The following is a 22,894-nucleotide window of genomic DNA, read 5'->3' on the forward strand; positions in this document are numbered from 1 at the left end:
CCTCTTATACATCTCTGATGTTGTTTTCCCACTGATCCAAGGAAGGGGGATTCTAGAAACAAAATATTAACCTTCAGGCCCCATAAACAAGGGTTTAAGAGTAGATTATCTTCTAGCATTCAGCTCCATTTTCCACTCCCATGGCCAGAGTGGACCTAGAGTGTTTTGTAGTTTTGATCTAAAATTACAACTAAGCTCCCTCCAATTCAGAGAATCGGGAAACTTTAAGGCGGGGAGACACCTTAGATATTTAATCATTTTTCTTTGTCACTACTTATCTTTCCACCTTTCCAGACACCTATAGACAATGTGATCTCCCTAAATCTATTTGACTCTGGTTAATATTAAATCGTTTGCATTTACTGTGCAAATATCAACTGGCTGTGAGGGTAGCAGCCCCAAGCAGGTGAGGCTTTCATTGCTCTCCCTGACTGGAAGGGGCTCTCCTGACAATGTACAGGAACAAAACTGTTCCTCAGTGCTTGTAGCTTCCTCCATTAGCTCTTTGAGTCTGTCTTTTGCCTCTTTTTGTATCCCTAGCACTTAGCACAGTGCTTGGGACATAGTAAGTGCTTAATAAATGTGTATTTATCGATTGATTGAGACCTTAATGGAACTCCATTCTCTCAAGGGCTGGGATGGTATACTTAAGAAGCCACCAAATGAAATGAACTCATCCCTTTTGGGAGGGGATAGAACCTTCAATAAGTTCTAAGACCCCTTCTCTAAAGTCCTGGCTCACAGATCATCCCTGAAAGGTAAAGCTAATTGGTGGAATCACAAAGAGTTCCAGCCTCAGAGAGCAAAAGAAAAAAGGATTGGGATTGGAGGAAGGCCAAGGAAAAACTCCTTCCTCAGGATCTTCCTTCAGGTCAATCTGTACCTGGGTACATTCTGAGGTTTAGGAAGGCTTATATATGGGAATAGGGCTAACTGTGCCAAAAAAGCAGAAGTAGCCATTGGTACCTTAGATTAGTGACTCCAGAGAATAATGACAGTAACGATAACTTGTATTTCTATATTACTGGACAGTTTACAAAATTCTTTTCTCCCCAAAGTCCTGTGAGGTAAGTGGGGTATATATTATCTTGCCCCTTTAGAAATGAGAAAGTAACTTGCTCAGTGAATTGTTAAGCAGTGATGGTCTGGTAAATATTTAACAACTGGTTTCCTGGGAAGAAAAAGAACCACACCTATGTACTCATTTTTAAGTTCTTTTTTTTTTTTTTTAACACATTTAACATTTTTAACACATTTTAAAGTTCAGTTTGCATCAGAATATTTTCTACCCCTTAAATCTTAAGTTCAGACAATTTTAAGAACAATAAATCAAGTTTCATGATTAGCACAGGAGATTTTTAAGTTGTGAGTACTCACATAGAAAATTTAATAATCGGTTTAAGCTGGTTTCGGGACTTACCTGGTAATAAACATATAAACTGGAGTTTTTAACCAAGTCCAACACTCTTACTACTACACCACACTGTCTCCTAATAAATGACACTTTTGGCCTGGATTGATCATTCCAGTCTAAATTTGTGGTAGATAAGTGATACAAGAGGTGGAACACTGGGTTTTGAGCCAGGAAGATGTGAGTTCAAATATTACCATAGCTAATTAATAGCTATGTGACTATAGGCAAGTCATTTGATCTCAGTTTCTTTATCTGTAAAGTGGGAGATAATCATGGCACTTACCTCACTGGTTTATGGTCTCAGCTATGATATATTTAACTTCAAAGGATTATTCTATAAAGCCAACTATTATTATTAGCCGTTAACGTAATGCTCTATAGCCACATTCTTAGTGACTGGATCAAATAACCCCCTTACTCTTTATAGATGCTGACAGTTCTGTTCTAAGATGAACTTAAATCTAATCTCAGGTAACTAGGGGGTACCTTAATACACAGCACACTGGACTTAGAGTCAGAAATATCCATCTTGCTGAGTTCAAATCCAGCTTCAAACACTTAAAAGCTGTGTGACCCTGATCAAGTCACTTAACACTGCTTGCCTCAGTTCCCTCTCCTGTAAAAATGAGTTAGTGAAGGAAATGGAAAACCACACTAATATCTCTGCCAAGAAAACCCCAAATGGGGTCATGAACACAGGAATGTGACTAGAACAACTGAATAATAACCACAAATGCCTGATCTATTGTGGTAAGCTACATACTTAATGGATAGAGACTCGCCTTCATTCTTTCTCAAACACACATTGACTGGATCATCCTGGAAAGGCAGTTAACCTGTCGGTGCCCCAGGCAACCATCTGCAATTTTAAGTTGCAGAGAAGAGAACTGCCTTACATTAATAGAGGGAGTCTCCTTCTCTGGGGTCCCCTTACTAAGAGAAGCACAAGAAAAGCCCCTGTTCTCCCAGCTGATTTGTCCTAGTTACTAGCAAAACCTTTTTTCCTAGACTCTTAACTGAGTATATGTTCTAGACCCTTGAACTGCCTATGGATCCCTTTTTTTTTTTTTTTTGATTTTTCAAAAAATTCATTAAACAGTGTCAAAAGCAAAAGACTTTAAATTTTTTTTAAATAATTATAATTTTTTATTGACAGAGCCCATGCCTGGGTAATTTTTTACAACATTATCCCTTGCACTCGCTTCTGTTCCCACTTTTCCCCTCCTTCCCTTCACCTCCTCCCCCAGATGGCAAGCAGACCTATACATGTTAAATATGTCACAGTATATCCTAGATAAAATATATGTGTGCAGAACCGAACAGTTCTCTTGTTGCACAGGAAGAATTGGATTTAGAAGGTAAAGATAACCTGGGGCCTCTCTGTATTCATCCTGCTGGTTATTTCTTACAGAACAATAATATTCCATAACATTCATATACCACGATTTACCCAACCATTCTCCAATTGATGGGCATCCATTCATTTTCCAGTTTCTGGCCACTACAAAGAGGGCTGCCACAAACATTTTGGCACATGCAGGTCCCTTTCCCTTCTTTAAGATCTCTTTGGAATGTAAGCCAAGTAGTAGCACTGCTGGATCAAAGGGTATGCACAGTTTGATAACTTTTGGGGCATAATTCCAGATTGCTCTCCAGAATGGTTGGATTCGTTCACAACTCCACCAACAATGCATCAGTGTCCCAGTTTTCCCGCATCCCCTCCAACATTCATCCTTATTTTTTTCCTGTCATCTTAGCCAGTCTGACAGGTGTGTAGTGGTATCTCAGAGTTGTCTTAATTTGCATTTCTCTGATCAATAGTGATTCGGAACACTCTTTCATATGAGTGGAAATAGTTTCAATTTCATCATCTGAAAATTATCTATTCATATCTATGGACCCATTTGAAGAATCATGGTTTTAAATGCACAATTTAAAATGCACAGGATTACAAAGGACATTGATAATGAAATTTATTATTATTTAATCATTCAGATTCCCTGTCACCCCATTTGGGATTTTCTTTGCTAAGGTATTGGAGTGATTTGTTCCTTCCTTCTCCCACTCATTTTAGAAATCAGAAATTTGAGGCAGGTAGGTTTAAAAGACTTGTCCTGGATGACACAGTTATTGAATGTCTGAGGATGAATTTGAGCTCAAGTCCTCCTGACTTTGAACTCTAGTCCTGTCACTTTATCCATGGTATTCCTTCCCTTTCTAGACTGATATACATTTATCAAAATACTGTTTAAAAAAAACAAAACAAGCTCATGGACCTCAGTTTAAGAACTCACACATTTCCTTGAGAATTTATCCTGTGCATTGGCTTTAACTCAGGAGAATTGTATTCAAATCCCAGTCCCAGCACTTCTAGATCTGTAAACTTGAGCAAAACACTCACTATTAAGAAGCCCAGTTTCCTAATTTGTGAAATGGGAATAATAAGGCTTTCACTTAATTTGTTTATTTAAATGACTTCCAGCATTTTTTTTGGCTATCCCATCTGTCTCAAGTCTGCTCAATCTATTGTCCTTCTTGGCTTTCTTTAAATCCCAATTAAATTCCCACCTTCTATTGGAAGCCTTCCCTAATCCCTCTTAATTTCAGTGCTTTTCTCTTTTTATTTCCTATTTATTCTGCTTTGAATGTATTTGTTTGCATGTTATCTCCCCTCATTAGACTGCAAGCTCCTTGAGGTCAGGGACTGTTTTCTAGTTCTTTTTGTATTTCCAGGGCTTACACAATGCCTGGCACATGGTAGGCACTTAATAAATGTTTATTGAATGAATTAATGAAATACAACTCAAATGAGATCATATATGAACTGCTGCATAAATAAATGGTAGTTATCATTCAAATCATGATTTATTTGTGGCAATTCTATTCATAACTGAGCGACAGAAAACAAATAAAGGGCAGACACACATTCTAGAAAAACAGAGTTTTGCCTTTAAAAGAAATCAGTGTGGTAATTCTATTCATAACTGAGCGACAGAAAACAAATAAAGGGCAGACACACATTCTAGAAAAACAGAGTTTTGCCTTTAAAAGAAATCAGATGTCCAAGCAGGAGCAGGAAGAGGCTGGCGACAGTGACCCAGGCACAGCTCAATTTTTCATGGGGTGAAGGGAAAGAGAGCAGGGCCAGTACTACAGATTGAATAGAGCAAAAAAAGGCACCCCATTTAACCCCTGCCCAGGTAGGTTACAACAGTGGGGTCAGGGCCTTCAGAGTGAATGGGTGAAAGGGGAGTTGCGTGGGTTGGCTTCTGGGGAAATCATCGCAGATATAGTCTGGTGGCAAGCTCAGAAATTCTTTGGCTGAAATGGTTACTTATCACCCCTGGTATCAACCTCCTTCATGTGATTGACATCAATCTGGGCTGGCAGGCTTTCAGAGACCAAGGGTTGGCGTCCCTCACAAGCTGTGGTGGAAATCCCAGGGGAGTCCAGATACCCCCTGAGTGGGTGGCTGATAGGCGGGTAGTACATTCCCTCTATCTCTATTCCCTGTGTCGTTCAGGGTACCTCAGATGATTCCAGATATTATTATGTGCTTCCTCTCCCAACCCCCCTTTTCCCTGTCATTGACCCCTCTCTCCACCTCATTTATACCTATGATACCATCATCATCTCTCAAAGCCTCAGCTACCCAAGAGAAATAGTTATTAACCAAGAAATCTGATCCTATGGAGTGCTAGAAATTAGCGGGGTTGACAAATTGATTGTAAGTCATTTCCCCAAAACCATCCTGGATTCTAACAAAGGTTTAGAGATTGGGTTTCAATCAAATGGTTTTGTCTAGGGTGGTTCTTCCAGAAGGCAATGGGCCCAGAGTCACTAATTGGGCTCTTAATCTCAACTCAACTCCCAAATTCCAACTGCCAACTCCTACCTCTTCCAGGAAGTTTTCCAGGTTAAACCCACCCTCTCAACAAGAGGATGAAGCAACAAGGGCTTGAATTTGGACTCACTTGGAAACCTGATTCTGCTATTTGTTGGTCTGATCTTTGGCAAGTCATATAACTGCTTGGGCTTCTGTTTCTTCACATTCTAGAGGCAATATATTCTCTGAAAGACAGTCCGCTAACCTGGAATCAGGAAGACTGGCACTCTCATCTTGTTTCCTATCACTTCCTTGTTGGCATGACCATGGACAAGTCATAGAATCACAGATTTTAGAATTGAAGGTCATTTAGAGACCTCTAGTCTCCACCAAAACATTCTTGATGAGTAATCATCTGGTCTCTAACAATCCAATGGATTGTCAACTGAGGGTTGGAAAGGACCCTAGAGATCATTAAATCTAATTTTACACTTGAAGAAACTGAGGCAAATAGAGTTTAAGATACTTGTCCAGGGCTATTCAGAAAGTAAGAATCTGAAACAGGGATTTAAATCCAGGTCTTCCTTACTCCAAATTCAGTTCTCCATTTACACAATTCTGCTGCATCTATCTCCTCTATAGAGGCAATCATGTGACAGTGATAGAGTGCTAGGTCTAAAGTCAAAAAAGACCTGAGTTCAAATCAAGGCTCAAATATTAGACTATGTGTCCCTGGGCAATCCATGTAAACTCTATCTGCCTCAGTTTCTTCAACTATAAAATGGGGAGGGGGTGATAATAATATTACAGTTTCTCACAATGCAGTTGTTTTACTTATGTCCAATTCTTTACGATCCCATTTGGGGTTTTCTTGGCAGAAATATTGGATTGGTTTGTTATTTCCTCCTCTAGGTGAATAAACCGAGAAAAAAATGGGGTCAAAATCTTTCTCAGAATCACACAATCTGAGATCAATTATTGTCCTTCATTCTTGAAGAGAACCATGACAGTGGGGAGGTGATATCATAACATGCAAGTGAATTGGATTTAAGTAAGGGAGAGCTATACAAAATCCCCTTCACTTTCTTCTTGAGAGTCATCCAGGTCCAGATGGCCTCAGATGGGTCTGAGGTCACATTTGAACTCTGGGACATGAATCTTCTTGACTCTGGGTTGGGCGGTCTAATCCACTTCAGCGCCACCTAGCTGCCTCAAGGGTTGTCATGAGGATCAATGCCTGATATACAGAAGGTACTTAATAAATGCTATCTTTCTTCTTAAAGCAATTCATTCCATTTTAGAATAGCTCGATTGTTAGAAAGTTTGTCTCCTGACATCAAATTTAGAGTTGTTTCTTCTCAATGTTCACCCTTCTCCCGGGAACAGCACTCTGCACTCCTTTGTGAATCCCCTTTATCATTCTCCCTCCCTGCTCCCCATCTTATCTTTCCTTCTCCAGACTAATCATCCCCAGTTTTTTACCTGAACCTCTTTTGCCCTGGATTCCAGGCCCTTCACTGTGCTGATTATCATCCTCTAGATAGTCTGTAGGCCATCAGTGAAGATCCTCCTTAAATAGTGGCCTTGTCCCAAAACTGAGTATAATACTCCAGAGATACTTCAACCAGGACAGAGTACAGGGGGCTTCCCTGTTCTGGGAAGCCACGCCTCTCTTAATGCAGCCCAAAATAGCAGTTGTTTCTCTGGCTGCCACAAAACCCTATTGACTAATATTGAGTTTGCTGTCCAACAAAATCATTTTCCCCCAAATCATTTTCACTTAACCTCTGAACTTCAGTTTACTCATCTGTAATATGGGAATGATAATATTGACGATACCTACCTCCCAGCGGTGTAAAAAAAAAGATGAAATAAGACAATGTACGTAAAGTATTTTCGCCAACCTTTAAGTACTAATAAGGCAGTTGAGTGATGCAGTGAATAGAGCACTGAGTCTGGAGTCAAGAAGGCTCATTTTTGTGTGTTCAAATATGGCCTCAGACACTTAGTAACTGTGTGACCCTGGGCAAAATCACTTAACCTTGTCTGCCTCAGTTTCCTCATCTGTAAAACAAGTTGGAGTAGGAAATGGCAAACCACTCCACTTAAGTCACTTAAATGGGGGTCACTAAGAGTCAGACACAATTGAACAATGACTGAACAGCCATGTTCTAATGGAGATTGAGTGTCGCTGATAAGAATGATAAATCGATCAAATCACATTTGTGGATGGAACGCTGAACTTGGAGTCAAATCCTGACTCAGACACCTATTATACCGTGTGCCACTAAGAGGTCACTTAATCTGTCTGCCTCAGTTTCCTCAGCTGTGAAATGGAAATAGCACCTACCTCCCAGAGTAGTTGTGGGAATCAAATGAGATAATATTTGGAAAGAGCTTTGTAAATCTTAAAGGACTATTTAACTGCTATTATTTTTGTTGTTATTGTTGACAAGCCTTTAGTAAACACCACCTATCTTGCTAGGTGCTGGGGCTGCAAGTACACTCATTGAAAAGATCTCTTCTTTCAAAGAGTTTAGCTTTTAACAGCTTAATACAAAGAGGTAGAGACCACATGGAAGAGAATGAGTGCAAAAGCATCAGCTAAGGGCTTTCCCTGTTTCCAAGCTTTTTTTTTTTTTTCCAAGCATTTAATCTCTGCCTACACTTTATCCCTTAGATTTCAAGTTCAAGGGCAGGGCGTCCATTCCTCACACCCTGCTGAGCTCTGTAGCCATTGGGTATTGGTTGGGCCCATCCCAGGCTTTGATATTGTATTTCTATGGGAGGCTCGTATTTCAGGTTATGGCTCGAATCTGCTGCAGCATTTTTTGGTGCCTGCATCAAGCCTTTGGCCTGGGCTGCGGGCATGGTCTGGCCATCCCCTCCCCCTGCAGTGGTTGATGGACAGAGAGGGAGAGTTTTCCGGCTGGCAGCAGCCCCACCCCATCAACTAAAGGCAGCTAACACAGGTGGGCAAGGGCATATTAGACAGGAATAAAGCCAGAAAGGGTGGGGCCTCTAGGTCCCTCCTACACCTAAAGAGCTCTCTCTGTACCCAGACTGCTGGAAGAGGAAATCGGGAAGGTGGTGGTAGAGGTGTTCTGTGGAGGACCCAACCTGGGAGGTAAAATATTTAAACCATTTGGTATGGGAGGAGCAGGATGAGGGGGTCCCGAAGGAACCTGGGTGTTCTATCTCCCCCAATCTAGGCAGATCTCAGAAGCCGGAATAGGTTTGCCCATATGGAAATCTAGAATGCTAGAAGCAACCCTGGAGATTATCTGGTCCATGTCGCTCATTTTACAGATGAGTAAAACTGAGGCCTAAGGAGAAGGCTCCTAAATTTAGTGCTGAAAGGAACCAGAGAGGTACAATCCCTTCACTTTACAGAGGAAAGAATGGAGGCCCAGGAAGAAGTAAAAGTGTCCTGTGCCCTACTCAGCTGTCAGGGTCAGGATTTGAATCAAATTTTCACTCCTTTTTTTTCTGTCTAATGCACTGCACCAACTTGCTTAGAGAGAGCCCAGGATCTCTGATTCCAAATGCTTAGAAACTGCTGCCCTCAACTATTTTAGATGCTAGGGGAGCCCTGATGAGACCCAAGGTGCCTCGGGAAAGAGAGAAATAAATGAAGCTTCATTTCCTTTCCTTGATCTCCCTTCAGCTTGGAGGGGCTTAGCCTCAGGTTCAGGCTTGTCCCAGTCACCAAGAGCAGCCCTGGTACACTAAGGGAAAGGCAGGCAGAATGTTTTTTCCCAAATGAATGGCTCAGGAGCACAAACTGCTATCGGGACTCTGGCTGATGAAATTTGAGGAAAGAATTCATTTTTCCAGTTTGAGAAGTTTAGTCTGGAAAACAGCTCCTAAAGGCAGTGCCCGCCCTAAACTGGTTTGGCTTCTCCTGGGAGAAGTAACTGACTTTTGAAGCAGGCTTACGTAGTAGGGAGGGCTGGACTTGGAATTTGAATTCTCTGGGTCTCAATTTCTTCAACTGTAAAATGGGAATAGCACTATTGATCTTAAACCAGAGAGAGGGAGCTGGGAAACCTATGACTCTTGGAGGAATAAGGCTGAGAAATGGCCTGTGTAAACTAATAAATATGGATATGGAAATGCCTGTTTTTATTTTAATGGGACCAAGCAACGAAAGCAGTGGAGAATGAATGACTTTCTAAAGCCTTTCTAAAAAGCTTTGCTCTATGGCAGTGAACCTTGGTTCCCCATTATTTTGCTTCAGTTAATTTCCTTTGCTGATTGGGAAACTAGATTAAAAGGCTTTGGGGAGGCACCCCCAGGGAAACCGGTTTGTTCAGGCCAGTTTGACTGGCTTTATATAGGGAGTGAGAGAGGTTGCTTCTGACAAACAGACTGTTGGTAATGAGTAAAGATCATTGCTGTTTTTGAACTTCAGGGACTGCAGGGGGGCTCAAGGGAACCCTTGTGGTACCCCTTAGTCTAAGACGTTCCTAGCTTCAGTCTTCCAAATTGAAAATAATGTCAAAGGTCCAAAAGTAGTAGGAGAGAGATCTGTGGAGTTTGGAGACCCTGTGGTCTTACCCACTCTACGGCATATGCATTATAGTATAGGGAAAACCATTCTGGATTTGGTTGGAGCCAGAGGGCTTGAGTTCCAATGCCAGTCGGGTATAGTGAGAAACTTCCTCCTTTGCATTGGTCCAAATGATTTTCCCCACCCAGAAGAATCACAGGTGCAATCTTTGTCTCTGGCTCGTAGAACCTGCCTCACAAGTCTTTGAGGAGAGAAGAGCTCCAGAAACTATAATGTACTGTGTAAAGATGAAAATTTTGTTATTATGAAAATTTTACTCTTTTCATATTTTAATGGAATTCAGACAGAAACACTCCTAAGACAAGATACTACCTTGCTATTAATTTTTATGTTAAATGTGTGAAGGACTATTGCACAGATAGATAAAATTACTTTTTAAAATTAAATTAAATTTTATTTATTTAATATCTCCTCTCCCCCATATCCCATTACATCCAAAACAACTTTTTAACATTTTTTTTTTCATGTTGAGTTCTAAGTTCTCTCTTTTATTCCCACCTACAATTAAGAAATCACTTGGGAAGTTATGTAAAACATTTCCATAAAAGTCAAGTTGTGAAAAAAAAAACACCTAGATCTCTCACCCTAATGAAAACCCTCGAGAAAAAATTAAATTCATGAAAAATGAGAGAGAGAAAGAGAATGCCTCAGTCTCTATTCAGATACAATCAGTTCCTTCTCTGGGTATGGCTAAGATTTTTCATCACAAGTCTTGAATAGTAGTCATCAATGATTATACTACTGAGAATAGCAGTCATTCACAGCCGGTCATCCCGGAACATTGCTATTGCTTTGTATTTAATACTTTTCATTTTGCTTGAGATTCCAGATTGTATTTTATTTACTGAGACCATCCTGCTCATCATTTCCCATAGAAGAATAATATTCAATCATAAACATGGTTTATTGAGCCATTCCCCAATTGATGGGCATCCCCTCGATTTCCAATTTTTTTGCCCTGAGAAGAGAGTTGCTGTGAATATTTTTGGTGCATGTAGGTTATAAAATGCCTTTTTGTGGTTGAATTGAAAGGTTGGGATGGAAGCTCACCTCTTGCAGGCCCACTATTAGCATCTTTGGATGGGGATGATAAAGCTGCAACCAGTCCCCACATGTTTCTGCTCCGTCTCCTGATTTTGAAAGCTTTTCATTTATGGACATATGTGAGTCCTGGGAATTTTAAAAAACAATACTCTCACGTTCTCAGAGATCAGCGTCAAAGCAGGAGGATTGTGGGAGGTGATGTTATTGATACAATTTATTTCCAGAATCCTCAAGGATACTGTCAAGGCTTCTTTGTTTGTTCCTTTGTTACTATCGTTTGTTAGTTTGTTACTATCATCAGTTACATTTCTGTAAAGGCTCATGGGAAACCTGGATTAATAAGAACAAGATTTCCCTGTACACCCCCGGGGCTGGCATTCTCCTATTTTGCCATTGTGCTCATTCCCCCATCCCCCAGCGTGAATTTTAAGGTGGTTATTGTTGTTGTTGTTATGACCATCCCAGGTCCTCCACTGAGCTTTCAGGGAAACCCATTAATTGCCACTTACACCGATATCATCCAATGGACACAGAGACATCAGCCACAGAAGTGTGCTTCTGATTCCCCTCGGGACTTTGGTTTACCCCTTTATATTTTCCAACTATGGCTAAGGAAAGGGAGGGGGGTGAGATGCTTGTGAGGATATCTATCCAAAGCCAGCCCTGGCAGAGCCTCAGCTGTTGCTAATTGGGCTCCCCTCACTAATGAGGACTCGGGCAAAACAGCTGGCAGCCGCAGTCCCTGCAAATAATGGAATCATTAACTGACTGAGCCCCCTGGGCCGCTGGGAATGAGAGAATCATGGGCACAGATCCTCGTCAGAAAAAAGGGAGGGCAGGAGGGCATAGGAGGTGGGGAGGGGGCTGATCTGGGATCCAGACTGCAGGTGCCTTCGGGAAAAAATCATTAGTCTTGACTAGGGGCGGAAGGATCAGGAGAATGGAGAGGAGGAAGGTGGACAGTGTTTTGGTTCAAGGTCAAGGGAGTTTGGGGAAGGCCACGAAGTAATGGAAATGCTATTGAAAGGCATATTGCAGTGGGGAAAATGCCCACTCAAAAGGGAGGAAGAAGGCCTAGTTTCCCATTTAGAACCGAATATGATCCCTTAAGTCTTGGCTCCAAACTACACCCCCAGATAATCTGGAGCTAAGTTGAACTAGTTTAAGGGGAAATGGAAAGAACCCAGGCTTTGGCCTTAGACCATCTGGGTTCAAGTCTTAACAGCTAGATGGCATTGTGGTGAAATTACTGACCTTGAGTCAGGAAAACCCAGGTTCAAATTCTGCTTCCAGATACTTGCCAGCTATGGAACCCTGGACTTCATCACTCTCTGCCTCAGTTTCCTTATCTGTTAAATGGGAATATAATAGCACCCATCTCCCGGTATTGTTGAGAGGATCAAATGAGATGACACAGAGTGCATTGCAAACCTTAGAGGATTGATTATATAGATGCTAGCTATTGTTATCATTCCTGTCTCTACTCCTTGGAGATTATGAGGATCCCATTATGATTGCTAATAGCTAATTGATGCTGGATAAGACTCATTTTTTTATCCTTTTGTTATTTTTTTTTCTTTTGAACCATCCATGTGATTTTACTGGTGTAGAGAACTCCCAGATAGGGGGAAAAAACTCCTTTTATGATGCAGATTGGCACCCATTCTGAAACTTATGGAGAGAGCTGCCTGAGAATCAAGGCAAGTGACTTGGGCAGGATCATACCTGCCAGCAATTGAGAGCCAGAGCTTAAGCCCACTCTACCCTGAGAGGGAAGCCAGCTATTATACCATGTTTCTCATCTACAGAATGGTTAAAAATAACGCTTGTACTACCTGCCTCACAAGGTTGTGAGCTAAGTATTTTGTAAACCTTAATGGAAATGTGAACTGGAATTAAGCAGATTCCAAGGAAACAAAGTCATAAACAGCCCAGAGTGAGCAGGTTTTGCCTCTGGGTGCATTTCCTCATGGAGCTGGGAAGGTACATTTCTTGCCCTGGGCAATCGCTGATCCTGGACTTTATCCTGAATTCATGTCCACATTGGCACCTTGGGGGGCCTGTTGCCATGGTACTCCTCTCTCAAGGCTGCCTTCCTTCAGTCTGAAGAAAACAAGATTCAGAATTCCCTTTCTCCCAATAGATCGGACTGTCTTCTTCATGGCCTCCCCCTGAAACTTCCCCACCACAACCTCTTGCCAGGAAGCAGGAGAACTAGAATCTGAGCTCAGTGGGGACCTTGGACCTTCTATGAGATAGAAATGAGCACTCCCTTTTCTTGCGTGAAGGCAGGAGGCTGGACAAGTTTTCTCCCCAGCCCCCAGCTCTAGAAACTAGGATGTGTCCTTGAGAGCCTTTTGTGCCTCTTCCTTTCTAGCCACTCCTGGTGTCCCTTACATTGCACTTGTAATGTAAAATGAATTTTAATTCACACGCTAATAGAAATGACCACAGGATCTAGAGCTGGGAGGACATCCTCTTCTTTCATTCCATGTATTTCTCCTTAACTTGGCCCCTCCTGATTTTTAAACCTTCTCTGTCTTCTGCCAAGGTATTTATAGCACCTGCTTTCCTGAACCCCAAAGAACTAAATGGTTCCCCCCCTCAACTCCAATTTCCTCTATTGGGAGGCAGTTACCTTGATGGGATAGGGAGCTCCGGTTAAGATAGGGTAGCGCTTGGGAGTTATCCTCCAAAGATAACTTTCTAGACATTATGTCATGGGTTGGCCCTTAGGGAGGGAAGAAGGAAGGTAGGAGGTTGGGTGCCATAGATTTCAGGGAGGGGCTGAAGGCCTTTGAACAAACTCTGGCCTTGGGAAGAAGTGTGGGAGAAACAAAAGCAGGCTGTAGGGAAGGCCAGCAGCCAGGAAGTCACCCTGTTCCTCGTAGCATCACAAATACCCTTGACTTCTCCTTAGCAGCAGGCTTCTGACCAGATCAGCCAAAGAGAAGAGGGTCCACTTTCTCATCATCTCTGAGTAATAAATATACATGCAGTAGGTGCCCAGTATGGAGCCATTAATCCTGCAGAATGTAGGGAAACAGTATTGTGCCTGGAGTCAGGATGACTGACTTGGAATCCTGGTTGATGCTGATCAGCTGTGTGATGATAGATAAACTCTTTAATTTCTTTGAGTCTCTGTTTCCCCACCTATAAAATGGGCATGTTAATACCCATAATACCTACTTCATTGGGCTATTGTGAGAAAGGTGCCTTGAAGTATTCTATAAATATAGGTTTTATTAGGTTAAAGGGAACACTTCTCCCTCTTGCTATCTTTGGTCTATTCAAGATCCAGCTCAAGGGTCAATCCCTACCATAGACCTTTCCCAGTCCTACCTGCCTCAATGGCTCCATCTTTACTTTTTATATATTTGCTCTTACCTATCTATCTATATATATATATGTTGCTTCTTACATTATTTTCATTTTTCCCTATCTATGCTCTTAATAAATGATTGTGGAGAATTAGTATCATGAGAAAAGAACTAGTGTTGGGTGGGGGTCATCAGAGAAAACCCCCAGAAGAATTGCTCTTGGAGCAGGGACCAGTCAGAAAGAGGATCATGGGAATTCTCAGTGGTGAGAATGGCAGGATTTGAGTGTCTAGAGATAATGAGGATGATTGAAAACTAGGGACAAAAGTTCTTCTTAGCTAGTCAGAGAAGATCAGATGCAGGGCGAAATGGCCTCTCAAAGGGCATTCTCTGTGGCTGTGCAAAGGGTTAGTTTAAATCGGGATGTGTTGTTGAGCCATTGAGCCTGGGAAGAGTTTATAACCTTCCCAAATGCAAGTGTAGTCAACTGTATTTTTTTTTAAAGAATTAATTACTTTTAAAATCAGACTCAGGTAAACCCAGGTGGTTTATTAGGACCAGAGTCCAAGCGCCTCCCTTTGAGGGAACCACCCAGAACTACGGCTTGCTACAGAGCACCAAATAAGGACCCAGGAAAATCAGATCTAACTTTGATCTTTTTGCCAAACTTCCTCTGCTTCTTTCTTCAGCATTTAAATTGGTTCTAACAAAGCTGCTTAAATCCCTCCTTCTCCCATCCCAAACTTCATTTAAAAAATGGAATTAAGGCAGCTCGCGTCGTCCTGATTCTCAGCAGTACATCTGCTAGTGTTGACCAGCCCCCAGAGGAGGTTCCCCCTTTGACACATCTGGCTCCTATTTTCTGTGCCAGCTTGGGGGGGAAGGAGGCTGGCATCGGGTACACTGTGCCTTTTGTAAGGGTGGCTGAGTCATGGGGGCACACAGACTGTCAGCTGATTATGCTTTGCTGGGCTCTTCAAAGAGTATGAGTCCTGGAGAGAGGAAAGGGGAGAGGTAGGGAACTGTGTCATTATCGAGGAACTTGGCATAGGCTGCCAGGGTTTAGCAACTGCCTTGCTTTCAGGAGGAGTGTGTTGTATAAGCCAGTGCATTTCCCACGGGAATTGAAAGCTCCATGATATAACAAGGTGACGTCCCAAGTTAGTGCCTTTTACAGTAAGGGCTCAACAGCAACCCAGGATGCTCTCTGCTTATTTTATAGGTGAAGCAACTGATGCAAATAGGGTTAAGTGACTTGCCCAGGATCACATGGCTAGTAAATGTCTGAGCCTGGATTTGAACTCATGAAGTCGAGTCTTCCTAACTCCAGGTCTGGTACTCTATCCACTCTGACACACAGCTTTCCAACTATCCCTTTAAACAGGTAATTGATTAACATGTTAATTAACATAGAATCAAATGCAGATCCTTAGGGTCCTCCATTAGAAACTTTTCTTCCAAGTTGACATCACATGGACTTCTCTTGGGGTCAGACCATTCAACCAATTCTGAATTCACCTAATTTTATACTATCAGCCTTCTTTCCCCATAAAAATAGCAGAAGAGATGTTATTGGTGCTAAATCAGGTAAATTCTATCTATTGCATTTCTAACCACATCAAAGAGGAAATGGAATCAAATTGATGTAACCCGTTTAAAGTTTTCTGATTTATTTTTATCTCATTTTCCGTCTCAAAATATCCCTCTTCTGGCACTGAAAAAAAAATTAAATATAATTGTGAAATGTAGAACTAGAATTGATGACATATGCAACATTCTGCATCTGTAGTCCTCCACCTCTTTTATATTGAGAAGAGGGAGATATGTTTTGCCATCTGTTTTCTGGCCATGATACTCAGAATAGGTGCCTTTCACTTTTGTTTTTATTTATATTATTGAAGTCATTATACATTTTGTTTTCTTGTTATTGTTTTTTATACATAAACTGTCATTAAAGAAACTATACTAACTTCTTATGGCTACTACTTTCTTTTCTACATGTCTACTAACCTTCTCTTTAATATGTTCTAGAATTTTATCAAGAATCAAAGTCCAGTTTACTGAACTTGTGAGTCTGACATCTTCCCTTATTAATATTCTTTTTGTAAAAAAAAATTACAAAATTAGCCTTCTCCAATTCTGTGATATGCCTTCTCTTCTCCAGGATCTTTCAAAGAAATAGACAGTGGTTCAGCAGTTATATCCACCAGTTTTTTATCCCATTAGCAGAGAATGTATGTCATTTGGTCTTGATGCCTTGAACTCATCAACTCCTTCAGTTAGGGACACCCCCTTTCCTTCCCCTCCCACCCTTCTAAGGAAGTGAGAACAAACCTCCAAGCTGGGATGAAAATGCCATCTGGGAGAAATGTGATCTTGTAGGAAGGATTTGGGGATAGAGGGAAGTTGGGTCCAGATGGGAGGTTGTATCTTAATTTTCACTACTCACTGAGTTGTGTAATTTTGGACAGACACTTAACCTTGTTGTAAGTGCCCTATCTGTACAATGATGAGGCTGGTCAGGTCCCTTTCAACTATGAGTCCTCTAACAGGGATTCTTGAGTGTCCCTCTCTTGTGCTCTGTGTTAATATGTCAACAGGTATTAAAGGTCTTCCACAATCTGGCTCTCATCTTCCTCTCCAAATTCACTTTCCTCAACTTTTCTATGGACTTCAGCCAAACCAAACTGACTTGGCTATTCTCTAATTGCATCCAGTTCTCTTCCCTTGCTTCATCTTTGTTCACATCATTCCTTTTTTCTTAGGATGTCCTTCTCTGTATCTTTATATATTGAATCATTGTCCATATTCAAGGAGCTCAAAGCTTACTCATTCCAGTAAGCCATCCCTAATTCCCATAGCCATAAGGGAACTCAGGTGATCAAGAAATGGGGAGGGAACTAACTCAGAAGCTTTGTGGTCTAACCCACCACGGAGGAGTGCAGATTAAATTACTTGTCCCAATTTTTGGTACTAAGTGACTGAGTTGGGATGTGATCCTGGGTACCCTCATTACACTCTCCCACATTCAAATTTCCCTTCTGAATCCTTCAAAGAACTTTTATTTTACCCCATACTTCCCCATGCAGTTGTATGTGTATGTCACATTTCCCTAACAAAATATAAGTTCTCTGAGGGCAGAAGTTAAGCATCCTTCACAGAATCCAGGAGAAGGCTGGGTCCATAAGCTATTTGGAAATATTTGTTGAAAGAATGAATGTGTTTCCAGAAGGAGCTATGACTGCCCAAGGGCTTCCTTTTTCTTTCTTTGTTCCATCTTACTGGAAGCTGGCAGTGAGAACGGAGGATGGCAGGGCAAGCCCTCATGTCCAAAAATTACTCATTTCCAAGGCAGCTGATGTTTCGCCATCTGCCAGATGGGACTTAATCCCATCACCCCCCTCCCAGAGGAATAGTAGAAGTTATTCTGCATCTGTGAAATTCATACAGCCCCCTGGCAGAAAGGATCAGGGTTAAGACTGAAGTTTTAATCAAATGGATCAAATCCTTGAAGACCTTCCTTAAATCCCAGGGCCCTTTGTGGCTTTAGCTCACTCAGGTAGTTAGATGGCCGATAGCTGGCACTTATGAGATTGTCCGAGATCTGGGAGGAACGCTGAGTTATGTAGGGAACTCCTCTGGGTCCTTGATCTTTGGAAAGCTGCATTCTGGGCTCTGTATATGAACATGGCATACAGCCTATTGTAAATATAATCTCCCTTCTTCCCCACTTCCAAGAATGGCATGTGACATTCAGCTCCTCATTCCTCAAGTGGATGAATAACCAGCATGAAGTGAATCAAAAGCCAGGTAGCTTCACTAGTCTGAGTGACAGGTGGAAAGGGGCTTTCAGTCCCAGGACATGAGTTCAAACCTCGGGTCTGGGTGATCTTGAGAAATCATTCATGCTTTCTGAGGCTCATTTTCCCATCTGTGAAATGAAAGCTTGGCCTGGGTGACCTCTAAGTCTCTCCAAGTTCTAGAATTATGATGCTATGATCTGCTAAGACAGACAGGGCCATTACTCAGGGCTAAAGCTGGGGCACTCTGTCTGTATGCCCTAAAGGGCCACAGGGTAGGTCTCAGAGAGGTGACTCACAGGAAGAGCCATAGTGGATATGACGAGGAAAGAGCCAGTTCTGGCTGGGATTCAGCCTAGAACCGGGGGGCAGAGCTTACTTGTGGGTCAGGGACAAAGGGCAGACTAAGGGCTCCCCACTTCACTTTCTCTATCCCCCTGAAATGTAGCCTTCCCGTGGGCACTGAAGGACTGAGGGGGTCAGTGCACTGAGCTCCTGAGATGATCCTGCTTGATCATCAAGGCAAAAAGAAGTATGGGATAGAATTAAAAAAAAAAAAAAAAAGAATAAGGAGTTGGAGCAGGGGATCTGAGCTTTGGGCTCTCATGAGTTGCTTAAACTTTCCCAGCCCCATATTCCTAGCCTGTCAAATGAGGGCTTCGGACTCGATTCCATCGAGGTGCCCTCTCTCCCCACATCTCTGCTTTTGCTTTGTTTTAGCCATCCCGATCCTCGGGTTCCTCGTGCTCCCCAAGACACCTGCTCCCTTATGCCTGAGCCTGGGAGCCATCGGGTAAGGATGATAAAAACTCAGCGTCTCTGGGGGCACTGTTTCCCTCCCAAGCCTCCGTCCTAAGCATCTGCCTGGTCTGAGACGGTATGAGCAGCGGGACTGAGTCCCAGCGTCTCTTAGCTTAGCTCCCCACCTCCCCTCGCTACCTTTGCTGGGGCACCAGGCTTCCCACTCCAGTCCTTCCACTCCGTCCCCTTTCTTATTTCCAACTAACCTTCTGGCTGACTCACTTCTCTCCATTCATTGGGAAACAAATGAGATCCTAGGAAAAAAGGAGCCCCCCCCCCCCCCGACACACACACACCATCATCACCGACACGCACACATACCCCACCCTCCCCTCTCACTGGCTGCCAGCCTTCGCTGCCGGGGAACACACTGGCTTACAATTACCACGGTGACTCATCAGCCGAAAGCTCCCTCTTCGAAGTCCCATCCTCTCCGCGCCTCCAAAGAGCTCCCTCCGGCTCAGCACCAGGTACTGATCCGGGGCTGCTCAATCCCATGAGCCCGAGGGGGAAAGGGGGGAAATGCCTTCCAGAGTTGGAGGGGATGGGGCTGAAAGGGTTCTAACCAGCAGTTGGGGCTTAAGGGTGGGAAGTCTCTCGGGCATCCCTGAAACTAGTCGGTTTAGAGGCTCCCCAGAATTCTGTCATTCCACAGTGAGCTGTGCTATATCTTGTTAGGGATTATTTTTTTTTTCTCAGTTTTGTTTTGAGGTCGGAATGGTTGCAAGATTACTCCACTTAATGATTTGAGCACCTTGTTTTTCAGGGACCAGTTTTTGATATGGACTGGAATAGAATGGATGAGTGAAATATGGAATGGAGGTGGGAGGTGGAAAGGGGTGGAGGGTTGAAAGGGGTGGAGGGTTGAAAGGTTACTCTGCTTGATGCTTTGGGGCACCTTGGTTCTAAGTGACCAGCTCTTAACATGAAGTAGGGACATGATGAGTGAAGGGAGTGAAGGGATTAAGGCTAATCCCAGTGATTTGTAAATTTTAATTTCCTCAAAATCCAGCCAGAATTCAGGGTGATGGGGAGGGCTGTAGGGAATTCTCAGAACCTGAGAGATGCTTTGAATTTGTTGGCTAAGAAGAGGAAACAGAAGAATAGGTGAAGTATTGTTAAGGGCAATAGTTTTTAAACTTGGAAATCTGGGTGAATCAGCCTGCCTTCTGGTCCTTTTTCGGGGGAAGGGAACCCCTGGGCACTCCAACTGGGTTCTGACCTCATTGACTGGGGGGAGATGAAGTTGTAAAATTTTGTTTGCAGAAAGGTTTGTATGATCACAGAATGCAAGTCGTGTAAGAGAATTTAGAGATAAATTAACTCAGACCTCCTCCCCTTCCCCTTTCTCCATTTTTGTAGCCCATAGTTGTTGTTAAATGGTTCAGTGTGTCCCATTCTTTGTGACCTCATGGACTTTATCCATAGCATTTTCTTGGCAAAGAATGGTTTGCCATTTCCTTCCCCGGTGTGTTCCTATTTTCCAGATGAAAAACCGAGGCAAATAGGGGTAAAGAGATGTCCCATGGTCACTCAACTAGTATCTGAGATCAGATCTTCCTGATTCTAAGCCCACTGCTCTATCCACTGCACCACCCAGGATAACCCATAGAGGTCAGGTTAAATAATTTCCCCAAAGTCACAGAACATTATTATTTTGTTATCATTTTTATATATTTTGGGTATTCATTATTATAATTTTATGCAAGTGGAAATTGAGGTTCTAAGTAGAAAGGGGTGTAATTTGTGTAGGGTCACCCAGATAGCAAGTGTCTAAACCAGGAATGGTGTCCACTCCTGGCTATTGCTTAATTCTATGAGCTCATCTCTCCCATATATGGCAAAAGAAATAGATGGAAAGAGATGAGGAGGAGGATCCTCTGTGCCAGCTCACATTGGTACCAAGCTGTGTGGGCACTATCGATGGTAGCTACCCATGTATCTGAGACTGAGCATCCTATCGCTGTCAGTGATAACTAGAGGTGGAGCAGTGAGAGAACTGTGATTTCCCCAAAATCTCCCAGAAAGAACTGTGAGAGTGAGCCTCCCCTCAGCCACAAAAACAAAAAAAAGTCCCAATGAGGACTTAGGATGGGGGCATAAAGCTTCTGTGCGGAGGAAGTAAAGTTCTCACAGTGATAAGGGAAAAGCAGCAGAAAGAAACCCTCCCTCAACTCCCTTCTTGCTTTTATTTTTCAGTTGTAATCGGATGGTATCTTACTGCAAAAGTTCAAGGATTTCCTCTCTTGCTCCGCTGCTTGTACCCCCTGCCTCCCACAGCTGCCAGAGAGAAAGGCAGATGAGGGGCTGGGGAGGAAGGCCAGGCTGGGAGGAGGGTTAATTCCCTTAACTGTCAACGGTAAAACCTCAGACTAGCTCAGGTCCATTCCAGCTGGTTCCAACTGATAGATCTAGTGTTAGGGGAAACTTCTTTCTTCAAGAGATAAAGAACATGAGACCACTACTTCCTAATTCTTAAGGATTATTATTAATACCAGGCAACTTTATTATGACTCAGGTGCCCCCCCCCCCTTAATCACAGGTAACCCTGCAGCCTAATCCATATTCCAACATCCCTGATTCCTTATGTCAATATAAAATTTCCCTGCTGACCTTTCTCCAAAAGATGGAGTGGGAGAGAAGTGTCCCCGATACATTTTGTCCCAGGGGAAAGGATTTTACTGCAGAGTAGAATCTTTTTCTTTGAGACCACCACAGAATTCTGGCCATGATTAAGAGATCAAAATCCAGCTCATTCTGCTTTTTAATTTCTGGGAATGTTAGGCTTTTAAAAAAAAAATCATTCCTTTAAAACAGAAGGTTCATAACGCCTGGGAGTAAAGCTAAATTCTTGTTAGTTACTCATAGCCCTGACTTAGCTGCATGGCCATTAGCACATCATTTCCCCTTCTTAAGATATCCCTCAATAATACCTCTCTCCCTATCTTCTTCCTCATAAGAGGTTAAGAAAAAAAAAAATCAGAGGTCCTAGAAATAGAGCATTGAACTTTGATTCAGAAAGATCTGAATTCAAATCCTGCCCGAGACACTCACTAATTGAGTGGTCTCTCAAGGAAGTCACCAAACCTCTCTACTTCAGTTTTTTCATCTGTAATATGCATATTTTTATTATTATATCACATATGCACATTCTTTTGGTAAGAACTCCGATCTCAAAAAGCTATTGCAAGAATCAACTAAAATAACAAACATCAAATGCTTTAAAAATATTAAAAAGGAGGGAAGAGCAAGCCTTTATTAAGCACTTACTACATGCCTGGCACTGTGCTAAGCACTTTGACAAATAGTCAAGGATCATTTGATCCTAACAACACTGTGACTTAGATACTATTATTATAGGGCTATATAAATGGTAGTTTTAAAAAGCTAGAGTGCTTAGCACAGTGCCTAGTACATGAAAGGCACTTAATAAATGTTTATTGAATTGAATAGAGTTAAAGCAACACTGTACTCTCTATCTAGCCTTCTTGGGGCTAAGGCTAATTACGCCTGACCTCTCTAGACCTGGAGCAAACCATCTTCCCATCTCTGTGACTCATTTTCCTCCATCTGCTGAAGGGATGTGAACAAATAATCTCAAAAGGTCCCTTCTAACTTCAAATCCCATCATCTCATGCCATACACAAGGCAGTTGTACAAGCCTGGATGTGTATGTAATATAAGGCGTTGCCAAGATGCCCATTTTGGTGAGGTAGACTCTGTCTTGCCAGGGCACTTGGCTATGGAATCCCAACTGACCAAACCATGCTCACAAGTGTCGCAGACCTTACCCTAAATTTCAGTCAGCACAGAACATTGAGAATACTTTAGGGTTTGCTCAGCAACAGCTTTGCAAGCACCTGTGCGCCAGGGTCGGGCCCCAGCTGCCGGTGGGCAATGTCTGTGCCCAAACTGGGCTGCTAGAGTAGCATCCTGCTTCTTATGGTTTTGTCCAGTAGCAGTCACTGCTCTTAGCCCCCAGAGTCCTTCCCAGAAGCCAGAAATGAGAAACTTTAAAATTGAACGGGTAATGCTTAGGATTTCCCAAGTGCCCTGATAAGACCATGACTTTTTTCTCAAAGAAAAGAAAATTTTTTAAAAAAATTACCTTTTCCA

The 22,894-nt window shown here is 42.5% G+C and overlaps 1 protein-coding gene across 3 annotated transcripts in view; it reads left to right on the top strand.

Moving 5' to 3' along the window:
- The first annotated feature begins 8,094 nt into the window (after positions 1-8,094).
- ADGRG1 (adhesion G protein-coupled receptor G1) overlaps positions 8,095-22,894 on the top strand; it is a 74,410-nt gene continuing 59,610 nt past the window's right edge. The window contains exon 1 of one of the 3 annotated variants that reach the window (XM_031949905.1): positions 8,095-8,212. In XM_031949905.1, coding sequence (XP_031805765.1) covers positions 8,110-8,212 — 103 coding nt within the window. In that variant the 5' untranslated portion in view covers positions 8,095-8,109. Of the gene's footprint in view, positions 8,213-8,264; positions 8,368-19,083; positions 19,249-22,894 lie in introns of those variants that run through there. The other 2 variants (XM_012540703.3, XM_023495416.2) reach the window with 2 other exon arrangements.

This window comes from Sarcophilus harrisii, chromosome 2 (genome assembly GCF_902635505.1).
Source record: "Sarcophilus harrisii chromosome 2, mSarHar1.11, whole genome shotgun sequence".
Classification (NCBI taxonomy): Eukaryota; Metazoa; Chordata; class Mammalia; order Dasyuromorphia; family Dasyuridae; genus Sarcophilus; species Sarcophilus harrisii.